The sequence below is a fragment of the Lonchura striata genome, chromosome 1 (genome assembly GCF_046129695.1).
Source record: "Lonchura striata isolate bLonStr1 chromosome 1, bLonStr1.mat, whole genome shotgun sequence".
Classification (NCBI taxonomy): Eukaryota; Metazoa; Chordata; class Aves; order Passeriformes; family Estrildidae; genus Lonchura; species Lonchura striata.
The window spans coordinates 135,481,228-135,495,437 of record NC_134603.1 but is presented as its reverse complement, the minus strand read 5'-3'; the positions used below and the strand labels follow the sequence as shown (position 1 = coordinate 135,495,437).

Here is a 14,210-nt window from a genome sequence, read left to right as displayed (position 1 = left end):
TGCTCCGCCCGCGCCGAGCCCGCGCAGCTCGGTCCCCACAGCCGCCTGCCTTCCCCTGCCCGCCTTCCCCTGCCCGCCTTCCTTCCCCCGCCTCCCTGCCCGCCCGCCTTCCCCGCCCCGGGGCGGGCGGGGCCGGCCGCGCGGGCGGTTGGTGAGGGCGCCGGGGCCGCCGCGGCGCAGGCGGGAAGGCGGCGCGGAGCGGAGCGGCGGTGCCGAGCGGAGCGGCGGTGCCGTGCCGGCGGGGCGCGATGTGACTCCGCGGGAAGATGAAGCCGAGCGCTGCCGAGGCCGCCGACAAAGGAGCGCGTCCCCGTAAGCTGCGGGGAGCTGCCGCCGGCAGGCCTGGCTTAGCCGGGGCCGCCATCCCGGCCGGGGCTGTGAGGCGCCGCAGCCGCCTCGTGCCGCGCTTGGGCCGAGCCTCGGGCCGGCGCTGCGGGCGGGGGCGGCTGGAAGGGCCCTGGTGTGCCCTGGGGAGTTACGCGTAAAAGCGTGTTCCTGGTGTGTGGGAAATGGCCGGGCCGCTGCTCCCTCCGGGCTGGCATCGCTGGTACTTGTGTGAAGGGCTCCTTAGGCCCAGGGGGTGAGAACGCACCCCCATAGCAATGAAGAGAACTCTTCATTGCTGTTGTAGTTTTGCTAATGCGCTCCAAACTTCTGATTATCCCTGAGCCGTTTAATCTGCGTGCTCCAATATTAATTCCAGTTAATTTCTAAACGGCCCTGGCATGTGTGTGGTGAGTTTTACACTGTATTTTATCCGTGATCATCTACGGAATTGTCCTTGCACACTTGCTTATCATCCATCCTTTCTGTTCAGATTCTGGATCAGTTGCACCAACCTATATCTCTTAATTTTCTTATTTCTCTAGGTTTTTTTGTCTTCCACACCGTACGAAACTGACTGCTGTTCCTGCGTTTTTTAGTGTGCTCATATACCTTAGAGGATTTTGCAGCATGAGTAGTGGTTCTGCTCTCTATCCTACCTGGGACTGTTTCAGGGAGGGAAGGAATACTTTCAACAGAGGGACTGTTTTGCATTTTGCCTTTTTGTCTCCAGAAGAGGCCTGCTCACTTCCTGTGGCAGCTCTCATTGTCTTGAGCTCCAAAAGAGAAGCAGCTAGGAGTAAGTCAGTGAGGAAGAAGAACCAATGTAAAGCCAATATGTGGAACTGTGCTTTGAGCAACGTGATCTAGTGAAAGTGTCCCTGCTTATGGCAGGGAGGTTGAAACTAGATGATCTCTAAGGTCCATTCCAGCCCAAGCCTTTCTATGGAAGCTTGCTCCATCCATTTCCTTAATTTAGGAATTTTCCCTTTCAAAAATAAAGCCGACATCCAATTCTGTTTAAATTGCCTGGTTTTTTTTTTCTGCTTTCCCCAGCAGATGGAATACAAGCAAAAACAGAAAAGATAAGATCTTCCCTGAAGAATGTGAAAAAAGACACAGAAAAGCCAGAGAAACTCAAATTTAAGCCGCTCACTGGGAAGGTGTTTTACCTCGATATCCCATCAAATGTGATCTCTGAAAAGTTAGGAAAGGACCTCAAAGAGCTGGGAGGGGTAAGTTAATAAGAGTCATGTATGATCCTAGAAGGAAATGTGCACATGTGGAATGCCTTTTTTGTGTTCTTTGTAACTGCATTTTAATGTTATTTGTAGTTAGCTGAGATAGGGTCTTATTTTTCTATGTTTGTCTTAAACTTTAGTCCAAATAATGAGCTTATCAACAAATTATTCTGTGGGTTTTCAAGAGAAGCTGCTTTCCTGATTGGAACAAAAGTTCTTATTAGGAAGTTTTATTTTCAGTTGATTATTCACCTGGCTTAAATTTTAATCCAAATTTACTAGGTTTCATTGTTTGAGGCGATTTTTCTTCTGCTGCTTCTGACTATATTGACATGTTTACATGTTGCAACTAACAGTGCTTAGCTGAACCTGGAAGAGATTAAAGAAAGAGTTTTGTGTCTGTTTTCTGTAAGTCAGAAACTTCACTAAAAGCATTTTGCACAGAGTATCTTAGTGAGTGTTTTTGAATACTCTTACTTAAACAATAAGTTTTATAAGCATCTTACTAATTTTTTTACTAATTCTCCTTTCTATATGGAAGGAACTCTGATACAAGCAAGTACAGGATGCTTGTGTGGAGGGCACTTAGCAATGCCTCTCTCTGTATATCCTGGTTCTGTAAAAGATGCACAAACAGAATTGAAAGGCACAGTTTCAAGTTGTGTGATTTGTTCTTTCCACACTGATTAGTGGAAAAGAGGAAAATACCTCAAACTATACAATCTGACATGAAATAACAAGGCAGATAGCAAAACTGAAGTTGGCAATGAAAGAGACTGAAGGAGCAAAATTGAAGAGTGGACTCAGAATGATGGCATTTTTATATTGCTGAGTATAAGAATATGAATCTACTTAAGACTTTACTTTTTGGAGAAATATTATGAAAACTGTAGGTGTGAAACATGGTAGCTATCCTGAAATTTTATTTTTTCTGCTGGTTCTAAACTCAGTAAATTTATAGCTTGTTGCAGACTGTAAATTACATTTGCAAATACCTGCCTGTATGTTTAGCTGAACACTTCTGTATAATTCCTGTTACCTAAAATTAGAGTAATTTCCTTGAATTAATGTTATTCCTTAATGCAGTGTTTGCATTCTTGTAATTGGAACGTATTACAGGTAGGTAGTAAAAAATTGTAACAATCATAACAAAGCAAAGCTCTTTTAATGATGATTACAAAATTAAGAAATTGAAATTAGAATTTGTGGCTGGTAAGATACTAGTACAACTTAATTGTCATTGTCATCCAGATATTTAGAAAATATTTTCTTGTTAACTCAGTGTGTTTGAACTTAATTGTTTTAGAAATTTTATCTCTTTCCTTTAAAAGATTTCATGTAAAATTGAGTTACTGATCTATTGTCCTGAAATAATTACTTAGTTTATGTCTTTATATTTAGAGAGTGGAGAGTTTTCTTAGTAAAGATATCAACTATCTGGTGACTAATAAAAAGGAGGCAAAATTTGCACCAACTCTTGGCCAGATTTCTCCTGTTCCTAGTCCAGAATCTGCATCTAATGGAGGAAATGGTTCACCTCATCCTAGCAACCGAAAAGATCGACATGATGGAAGCTCATTTAAGATAGTAGATACAGTAAGTTTCTTAGTAATAATGCTGCAAATCAGGTGTGATCCATGGGATATGCTCTTAAAAATTTTTCTTCTATTTTTTTTCCTAAAGGTGGCAGCAGTTCCTTGGGTGAATAAGGGTTTTTCTTGCAAACATTCTTTTAAATTTATTCAGGCTAACTTGTTAAACTTAACTAGCTCAAACTAATTCAGCATATTTTTCGGACCTTCTTTTAAAAAGGATCCGTTCTTGCAAATAAAAAGAATACACTAAAATATGTTATAATTTACTATGCCTGACTTACAACATTGATGTCATGTTTGACAGCTGGATCAGGCATGTGATGACATCCGGTGATTCCTGTCTCTTTAGCAACACAGCCTATTAAAAACTGGCTGATTTGATGTTGTTAATGCAGAAACACTGTTAGTAGTAGGAGATCATTAAAATTGAGCATTATGAATATTAAAATTTTCTGACCTCTTTCTTAGGGGATCACATTAATTGCAACAGTTAGTATCTGAATTTATGCAGGTTTATGTGAAGTTTCTTACATGGGCAAGTCTTGTGTCCTTTCAAAATACAGTTGAAAATCATTAACTGTTCTATATATATATGGTGCTTATTTAGAAACTTGAACAGGCTGCAGGCTGGTCTTTGTATTGCATGGGTGAGGTCACCTCATTTTGCAAACAACCTGGATAGGTAAAGGCAGCTCATTATGAATAAACAGCAAAAAGTAGAAAAAGGAAATGCAATGGTGATTGAAAAGCAGGGAATAAGACAGAAGCTGTGATTGTATTCATGACTATAATTTTCACAAGCCTAGCTGATGTAACCTCATCTTTTGGTGTCTGTGTCATTGGCTGCTTATTCCCACCATCTGCTTTGTTCCAGCACTATCATTGCAGTGGCCTTCTTTGGCTGAAAATTATTACTTGTTGGGATTTTTTAAAGTTTATCAACTATAACCCTATGAGAAAGATGCACGTTATTGAAAAATTAGCAGTAGAATGAAAAAAGAAGACCCTCATAGCTTACATGTGTATTTGCTAAGAGCGATGTAAATTCTCTCTTTGCTACAAATGTATTTCTGTTTTAATGTAGGTACGTATGAGCAGAGGAAAGTCCTTGGTTGAAAAAGCAATCAAAGAACAGGTAAGCCAAATAATCAACAAACTTGTGCTTCAGAACCTTGGTGGTTGTTTTTCTAGAAAACAAGCAGTAGCATAAGTGGTTTTAGTAGTTCTAGAGAGAAGTCAGTCACGGAATACTCAGGCAGAAGTTGAGGGATTGTTCTAAGTGAAGTGTCAGGTATGTCTTCTGGGTACTTCCTGAAGAATTGAAAGTCTAGGAGTCTGGTGTCTTAGGAGAAGTAGTAACATTTTTTAGGATTGCTAATATAACTAGCACTTGAGAGGTGCTCATGAAGTTAATGTATATATTCAGTCTTCAGATCATACTATAAAATATGACAACTAAAACCAGTTTTGGTTTTGTGAAAGTTAAATGTATTCTTTTGATGGTGAGGTGCAGTAATAGAGAGACTGAAGAGGGGTCTAGAAGACTGGTATTCTTTTGGCTAGAAGCAAAGCATCTGCGTTTTAATCTCAGCTTTCATATTACATGCTATATTTTGAATTATTTAAAGTAATTACTGTGTATTGTTTAAGATTATTAATGTCATTTATTGCTTGCAGGACTTAATCCCCTCTGGTAGTATACTATCCAATGCTTTGAGTTGGGGAGTGAAGATACTTCATATTGATGGTAAATATTTTTGTTAGATGAAGCCTGACTTCAATGTGTAGCATTCATTCAACAGTTCTTTTGTTGAATTTGAAATAATATAAGTTATGTCAAACATACAAAATTGAGTCAACTGAGTATAATTCTCCCACTTTTTGCCAGATCTGAAGAATTGCATTGACCAAAAGAAAAGGGAGCTCTATCTAATCAAAAGAGCAGGCAGTTCTAAAGATGTGGTAAGTACCTTTCTGCCATTACATAAAATTCCATTTGTTTCATTAGCTGAGAAAACACTAAGTACTGAAGTACTGAGGACTGCCTACTGTGAAGCTTGTAGATTTTATTTTAGTAAGGGATTGCTCATTTTCAGGTTTTCACAGACTAGTATGTCTTGTGAATTGATTTAAAAACCATCTTTGATAATACTGTATATGTTGTATATTTCAACATTATTTAAAAATAACTTTAATAGTAGTATTGATTTCATAGTGTAGAGCTGTGCTCTTGCAAAGGATATCTAAGAGTCAGATGTACAGAACTGTCTGAAATTTCCATTCTGCCTGCCTCAAAAGTAATTAATAAAATTTATTGTTGTTTTAGTATGATGTAGATGGCAGCTAACTTGCCTTGTATAATTTTCCCCAGTGTTTAGAAATTCTTTCATTTTCATGGGCCGTTAAAAAAAATCGTAGTTATGTATCCTGGAGAAGCTGTCTCTATAAGGAATCTGCAACTCCTAATAGAGAATGAACATAAGGTATCTTGAAGCTAATTTGCCAAATATGTGGAGCTGGCAAGTGAAAAATCCCCTATTCTCAAGTTTTTAGTCTGTGATGTAGTGAGACATTAAAGCTTGTAGCTCTTGTGTGCTCCATCTGCAGTTGCTTTGTAATTCGCACAATTGTCTTGTTTAGCCATGGAGCTAGATAAATAAAAGAAATGGAACCAAACTTATCCAGCGTGTGTTACGTTGTTTTGGAATGTCGTATTGGCTTGTTCTTGAGGCCACATAAAATCCTCTGCCAAATCATCACTGTGTTTATGGGTAACGGGTGAGGTGTTTTTGGAAATAGTATAAAATGGGTTTGTACTTTTACCAGAATCAATTTCATTTAACAGCTGATGCTTGAATGTAGACTTCCCTTTTTTCTGAAGACAAAATATTCCTCTAAACTTTAGTCTTCATTGCGAAAAACTGTAAAAGATTCAGCCTGTGTAAACCCATTCAAATGAAAAGAATTGTTTTAATTGGAGATACTTGCTGTTCTACAGGTTTTGGTGGCATTTTGCAGCTTGCAGTTAATTAGGATTTACAAAATGTTGTAAAAATGTTGTCTGTGTTAAAGACTGAACTTTCAACCATGGCAAGGTATTTTCAGGGTGGTGAAAGTAAGTGTATAAATTTACCTTTCTGGGTTTCTTTGTTTTTTAGAAAAATTAAATTGAGGCATCTTAAGGAGGGTACTTCTTTCAGTGTAGAAAGCAATAGTTCTTTAGGAAACATGTTGCCTTTTTTCAAAGTACTAATGAGCTTAGTTTCCTGAAAATTCATAATGAATATATGAAGTCATGATTAACATAGGGAGACTCTGATAACTTAAATTATCTACAGGTAAAACTTCAAGTACAGTGCAGAATAATACTCACAGGGATTTTATACCATCTCTCTTTTTTCAATAGGGAAAACATGTTACTGCTCAAAAGTCAAAAAGTAAGTACTTCAATAATTGTAGAGGTTTCTGGCTTGATTTATTTTCTGAATGCTTAAAAATGTGCTACAGTTCTCCTGTGGTCAAATGTAGTGCTGTACTTCAATTTGTATGTCCAAGAGAAGCATGTAGAGAAACTTTGTGGAAATCAAGAATTTGTCAAAACCTGTACATAATGAGTTCTAAAATAAAGTCTGATTATTTATTAAGCTACTGGAGCAACTTGAAAATGATGAAAAGTATTTTTCTGTTGATTTCCTTTTCTCTCCCTTTGAGCAGGTAGACTGAAAAGTCCATTTATCAGGGTAGAAGACAGGAGTCGGTAAGTGTTCTCTTCATGCATTTAGTAATGTGGTTCTCAAACTGAGTAAATCAGGATTACTTGAGGAAGTGTGTCCTTAAATCTCAATTCCTTTCAGCTTCCTGACTTCAGATGTCAAGTGTAATGCCCTCTTAAAATGAAATACAAATGTCTTTAGCCACCAAATGAAATTGAAGAAGTATAGTAGGGAATGTTTGCAGTAGGTAAAGGAAGTGGCAAGTTAACAGGTAACTGCAGTTTGTAGGTCATGAGAATGGGTTCTTTGGGTTATTTCCTGCCAAGGAATGAAAGGGAATCATGAACCTTTACTTACATCTTTCCTTAGATCCAAATCTTGTAGTCTAAAACTTTGCATACTGAATTCCACTCCTGTAGTTCCAACTCAGTTACATTCATCGCCTGCTGAGACTCTTTAGATGTAAGGAAAGTGAAGTTGTTAGTTAAAATAATTAACTGAAACTAGATTTAATTTCCTGTTCAATCATTTATTTTTAAAAGGAAAAATTATAAGCTCGTAATCTGGTTTCAGTATCCATAGTAGCATGAGATTTGATACTTTCAGCCTTGAAAAATTTCACATCTTTCTGGTCCTATAATCAGTCTTTGTTGTGTAAGAAAATGCCAGTTAGCCAGAAGTTGAGAGAGCAGTGAATCATAAAAAAGTTTGGTTCTGCGCAGCATAATTTGCACCTTTAAATTCCTAACTAACTTCTGAGTTATGGTGTTGTTTATAAGCACTAAACTCTTTGACATGATTTCTCTGACACTTTTTCTGATCCTTAAGCAAGAGATCTATACCTGGTTGTACACTGTGAGTTGGTGCAATAGGTATGAGGGACATGGGGATAGTGGGGAGAACTGGACCCAACAGAGTTGTAAGGATAAGAAATTCACATCTAAATATATGTGAATTTCACAGTGTAGTGAAAACACTTGAAATATTTATTCTAAATATTTATGTAACATAATGTTTTTTAATGTTTGTGCAACAAAGGTAACAGTTCAGAAGCAGAAGTGATGCTTCACTGTTGTATTATAGTTTCCAGACTTGCTCTTGTAGTTTTGGCTGTGTTGCTTATAATAGTAATGTGGGGAAAAAATCAGACTGAACTCCGCCATCAGCATTTCAGTCAACTGATTATTCAGTATGTGTACTTTTGACATGTCCTATTTTGGAAATTCTTAACCTATTCAGATCACTGGTGTGGTTGCTAGTTCTGGTTATCTCTGAAAAGTCCAGTGATGTACAGGAATATTGTTTTTCTAAAAAATGAAAAAGTTTTTATATTATGAGTAGTGAGTATTTTTTTTTAAGAATAGCACTGGATGTTGGAGACTGCTGTAGCTACTTCTCAGGAGCACAAAGGCACTGTTGTCCGAATTGTTCTTGGGTTTATTGGTTACCCAACTCAGAACAATTAATAGGCACACAAGTCATATCACAAGGAATGTGTAAAACAGCTATAGGAAATGAAGGAAAGTATCAAGGAAGAAATTAATGATTTATTTTAAGATATTTATCTGTCTAGCATTCTGTGTGTGTCATATGTAAAGGAGAAACACTTTTTCAAGATTTTGGACCTGGAGTAATGTATGCAATTAGGCCCTTTTTCCGTTTTGATGGTTCTCACTCACTTGTCTTGTGTTAATACAGCCAGTACCGACCGTTTTATCTGCAGTTACCGAGTTTTCCATTTCTGAGCTATTGTGTTCCAAAGCCATATAGTCCATTTGAGGTGGATAAGAAGTATCCTGGTCAAAAGCAATCTCAGTCTAAGGAAAGGTTTGTTGAAAATTTTATTTTATTGAGGTGTGGGTAGAGGAGAGAGTTGGTCTCTGAATTATTCCATGACTAATTGTATTCTAAAATAATTTCTCAACTTCTAAATTTCTGTGCTATTTAATACTATAGCCATGTCTCATCCATGTTATCTACTGCTCTGTTGGTGTCTATCTGTACCCTCTTTATCCTGTCTTTAGTCCTTTTTTTGGGCATACAGATGCATACATCCAAAAATGTGGCCTTCTCCTTTCACTGTGGGTCAGCATAAGATATTTTTTTCCTTTCTGCTACTGGTTTCTTCTTTGTCCTCATCTTGGATGCTGTTCAGTAAGTATTTCACAGAAAATGGCGTTTTTAAGACTTCTTTTGTATTTGTCCATATAGTGCTGAAATAAGTAGTTGAACTTTTGAAAGCAGTGATATTGAATTACAGTGCCTAGCCATTGTTGATAAAGAGTGTATATTGTTAATAATTTATAGAAATTAGACTGCTAATACTGCTTCAACTCTTCAAAGATAAAAAGTGGATGCCAGCTGTCCAGTGGAATTGCAGCTGGCTTTACAGCAAGTGTTTATGTAATACATTTTGGCATTCAGGTTCGATTTGAGCACTACAGATGCAGTTAGAACTTCAGCAAATCAGTTTCATGATTGGAAACTACTTAAGAGTATAAATTAACTGTCTTTTGAATCAGTGGGGTTTTAAATTTTTTTTCTACCTAGCTTTTTTCATTGACTACTAAAAACTAATTTATGTGAGAGACTAAATATATTTAGGTGGAGGGTAGCTTTGCTGTTTGTGGAACTTACTGTAAGTTGCTACTTTCCTGTCTTTGAGGCTGAAGACTTATTTAGCTGTGATACCTGTTTCTTTATGAATGGCTTCTCCACAGTTCTGTACAGTCTTGACCATAATACAGTGCTGGAGGTTTCAGCTGATACTGCCATGAAGCTTTTTTTTTTTTTTTTTTCTTTTTTTAAATTGCAGTGAAAAGGTAAAAAACATATATTGCAGGGATTAAGGGGTTACTGCTGTATTAATAAGGCAATTTATGATTGTGTTTCTTCAGAGGATGTTGGAAAGGCCCATTGTTTTTAAAGCGTTAAAAAACCAAAAAGGCAGTTTTTGTTTAGATGGATTAAGGGATAGGATAGATTAAAAACTTCAGGATTTATGTTTGAATACATATTCCTAATTAGTATTTCACATGGGCACATACCTAAGAGATGTTTTGGGTGGGAAAATAAATGTTTCATACTCAGCAAGTGAATGTGACCAATGTCAGTTTTGGGGGACAGAGAGAGAGGGGAATAAATCACTTGTTTTGTGTTTAACTGGGAGAAAAACTTGTTGAAGTGAAGTTGTTCTACTTGCTTCTGCACTGGGCAAGGCCTGCAGATTTACTCAGTCTTCAGATGATCCATCTGTTGCTTCTATCCCACTTTACTGGTTCTCTGTGAGGTTTGTGTTTTTCCAGAGGGAAGGTGTGGAGGCTGGTGTAACAGTTATAGCACACATTAGAGTGCCCTGTCCTGGGGAACCCAAGAAATGCTGGGGCAGGGTGTTAACAGTACATTGCTATTGTTTTGTAAGCTAGTGATTTTTCAAGACAGGTTTTTAGATGTAAAGTCTGAGCTTACATCTGTGCAGATACTTGGTAAAATCTGTCAGTGATTTTTGGCTAAATGAGGAGATGGAATTATTCCTTCAAAGTCAAAAGGAAGTAGAGATTGATGATTTTGCTTTACTGCTGGCATATCAACTGTAGGTGGTTTAATAGTGGATTGTAGCAAGCAGTTGCTCTTCCCAGATGAGCATTCTGAAGATGGTGGAGAAGCTGTTGAAAACCTCTTTAAGTTTTAATGTCCAGGAAGAACTTTAGGTTCATTTTTTTGCATTCCCGCTTAGCCTTTACCTAGAAAAACAGGACAAAACGGCATTTGGTCAGCATATTAAAAATTATATGCAACCAACAGTGGGTGTTAATTTTTTTTTTTTTTTGCTGTTTCTAGTTTGCGTTTTATCATCTATGCACAGAGACTTCTAAATGTCCTTTGATTTTTATTTGTTTAGCAATTTTGTATTATTTAATCTTAGACAATGATAGTAGTACGTCTACACTAACCTGGATGTTCTAAGATTACATATAATTTCAATGGGTCTGCCTGTCTTCTTGCAGTAAATGTTTCTGGGTTTTGTTGTTTCATTTTAAATCTATGCATAACTCTTCAGGTTGGGTTTTTTTTTTTTGAGCATTGACTGAAATAAGGTAAATAGTTTAAGGGGAAATAAAGGTTTGCTTTGGGGCTGTTTTTTTAAGTGAGTAAGAATGAACATAACTCTGAAGAGCAAGTTGAGCACTCAGTTCCATGTTTAAAATTTACTAATATTCTCTTAACAGAAACAAAATAAACAGTGACAAGGACTGTGGAATGCCTGCTCAGTTTCCTCAGAAGGACAAAAAAAAGAGAGGATATTGTGAATGTTGTGGGAAGAAATATGAAGATCTCCAAACAGTATGTGAAGTGTCAAATATATGCTTTGATACCATAATATCTCTTTAATGTGGTATCACCAAAGGTTTCTCTGTATTTTTTTGTTTTAAAGTATTTTTCTGAATAACCAGCAAATTAGTATTTTTTCCTAGGTTTTAGTTAATTGCTGCTTCTAACATATCTCTGATAGTAACTATCAGAGATATAGATCAGATACCTATCTGATAGTACCTATCAGTTGTAGGTAATAGTAATTCATGTCTTAGTGATGCTGGTAGTAAATTAATGATATTTACTTGGCTCCTTGTTGTGCTGTTGACTTGTGTATTCATATCTGTAATATTAGATTTATTTAATGTTTTTTCTTTATTGCAGCATCTTGAAAGTGAGCGGCACCAAAATTTTGCACAAAGCACACATTATAAAGTTGTTGATGATATAATCTCAAAGTTAGTTAATGAGTTTGTTGCATACAAAGATGATGATACAGGAAAAATAAAAAGGTGAGTTACATGTTGTAAATTCTAAAGACTCTGAGTCAGGACATTGAACATAGTTTTGAAATTCCTGATCTGAATAGAAGAGGATTAATTCATGTTTTTAAGGCTGAAATAAATAATGGACAATATCTGTGAGGTTGTATGTGGCAAATCAGTTCTGTAAAGCAGAACTTGGGAAAAAAAAAATCAAAAGTGCAGATGACATTAGAGAAAGTTGAGACTGAAAGTTGCCACAAGTTGTCCTACTTATCTTCAGCTCCTCTTAACACAAAATCTACTGCACTGAAATATTGCTAAAAGAAAGAGAGCAATGTCTATGTCTGGACATCTTGTTCTGAATGATTTCTGTCATACTTAGTAGTCTAAGGACAGCAAATTAATCAATCTGGTCTCCTTACCTGTGGAAGAACTTCTACCTGTACTCTAAACCTCTTTGCATCTGTGCTGCCTGTGCAGGACAGAGGAAGCAAATATTCCTTTCTTTGTGCTCAAGAGCTTGAGAGGCAGGAAAGGCTTGTTTGGTATATCGGACTGTAGGCACCAGGGTCTTTGTTATGTAAAGCAGGAACATTATTCAAGGTTGCTCTGATTTTTTTGCAAATGAGTCAGGAGATAAGGAATCACTTCCTTGTTTATTTACAAAAAAAAGGCAAGTGATGAAGAAATAAAGATATTCTTAATGAAATCAAAGGAAATGGAAATAGAATCAAACAACTGATAGACTAATGAATGCAAGCCTTTATTTCTTTCGTGGTTTCAAAATACTCAGAGTTGTTAGGCTTGAAATCCTGTCAAGAAGATCATGTTAATTTTGTGTGTAAATATCATAGAATATTTGTAAGTATTTATAGTCATTGCATTATAGTAATTAATTTATTTTGTTCCTAATGCCACTCTAAATTGAGATTTTATGAAATACTAGACTGCTTTCTGTGTTTTTAAAATATCATGAGCTGTAGAAATCAGTAAGAAAACATCAAAACTATAAGGCACTTTGGTCCTGTAGAAATAGTGTGTTGCTACTCTAAACATATCTTTCCTTGAGGACTCAAAAAAAGCTCCTTTGTCAGTTCAGTTGCTTTTCTAGACTCGTGGCATATGGAGTTATGTTCCGTGGGGCTTTTTATGTTTGTTAATATTTTTAAACAATTTCATTGTAGGACAAAATGTAGCACAGGATATTTTTCTCCTATTATTGGAAGGATAACCAGACCAGATGAGCTGAAAGAACAACTGAAAAAGCAACGCATTGCTTTGAAAACTTACTCCTGGAAGGATACTGCAATGCAGGCTCTCAAACTGGATCACCAGCCTGCAGAAGTACGACCAAATTCTGTGTCAATACCTACCCCTGTTTCTGCATCTGTCTGTTCAGTTCTTTATTGTCACCTATCACAGCGTTCAGAACTAAAAAGTAAGTTCAGAATTAATAATGGAAATATTAAGACTGATCACTCCTGTGCTGTGAAGTTACAAGAGACTGTTGTGTCATCAAATTCCATACAACCACCCCTTCAGAAAACTGACAAAGTGTACACAGAGGGCTTGTCTCGAGCTTCTGAGCTGTTCAGCAAGGAAATAATGGAACTAGATGTAAGTAAAAAAAATGTGCAGTGTTTTCAGGAAGGAATGGATGCTTTATATTCTCATACCCAAGTTATAGATTTTAGTGAAAAAGACAGAAACTTACTGCAGCAGAAAAGAAAATTAAATAATTCAGTAGTTCTACCAGCAAAGTGTTTGAAAAAAACAGATGCCAATCCTACATTTGTCAAGAAACATCACGATTTATGTGATAATCATCAACAAATGCAGCACAATGTCGTTCTGGAGGCTGAGGTATCTGATACTGCTGTAAACAAAGAACTTAATGCATCAGCTGCCAGCACTGCCCACAGTTCACCGTCTGGAAAGCTGCACAGAAAAGTGAAGCTTAATTTGAGAAAGAATAAAAGAGAAACCCGGACACGGAATATGGAGTTATGTGCAAAGATTTCAGATGGGCTGTCTGTTCCTGAAGAGAAGAGAAGTGCTTGTAGCTCATCACTGCAGACCCTATTGGAGTTATTTCAGACAAGTGAAAGAAACTCAGAATTTGGAGGTTTTTCAAGTTACACTGAGAACAAATGCTCAATAAGCATAAATGATACATGTGAAGGGCAGAATGCAAATGTTTTGTGGTCATTATTTTCCTCTTCATCCTCATCCCAATTTTTTGGATTTTAATACTGGTTTATTTAATATAATGATTTTTTTAAATTGACTTGAAAATTTAAGATTCTATTCATGAAGACTTAAATTGCTGTATTATATGTACAGATTATTTGGTTTTCAAGTTTTTTAACACAAAAGCTTCTGTATATGTAAATAAATGTGAAAAATAAAACTAAGTTTGACTTTGGTCATGTGTTTTGGGTTTTTTTTAAAGATGCTGCTTTATTGTGTCTGGTGTGGCTCTGACCCCACATTTGGATTAAATGAATTGCTAGGCAAAGAATGATACTGATGCATTTA

The 14,210-nt window shown here is 36.8% G+C and overlaps 1 protein-coding gene across 2 annotated transcripts; it reads left to right on the top strand.

Moving 5' to 3' along the window:
• The first annotated feature begins 173 nt into the window (after positions 1-173).
• DBF4 (DBF4-CDC7 kinase regulatory subunit) lies at positions 174-14,097 on the top strand. 2 transcript variants are annotated; one of them, XM_077788205.1, is made up of 12 exons: positions 174-312; positions 1,384-1,559; positions 2,967-3,161; positions 4,245-4,295; positions 4,838-4,907; positions 5,049-5,122; positions 6,567-6,597; positions 6,875-6,917; positions 8,572-8,700; positions 11,103-11,217; positions 11,572-11,699; positions 12,857-14,097. In XM_077788205.1, the coding sequence occupies exons 1-12, from the start codon at positions 267-269 to the stop codon at positions 13,920-13,922; spliced, it is 2,124 nt and encodes a 707-aa protein (XP_077644331.1). In that variant the 5' UTR covers positions 174-266; the 3' UTR covers positions 13,923-14,097. The 2 variants fall into 2 exon arrangements, with proteins under 2 accessions (XP_077644331.1, XP_021407432.1); XM_021551757.3 differs by having other exon boundaries at positions 1,381-1,559.
• Positions 14,098-14,210: the final 113 nt, after the last annotated feature.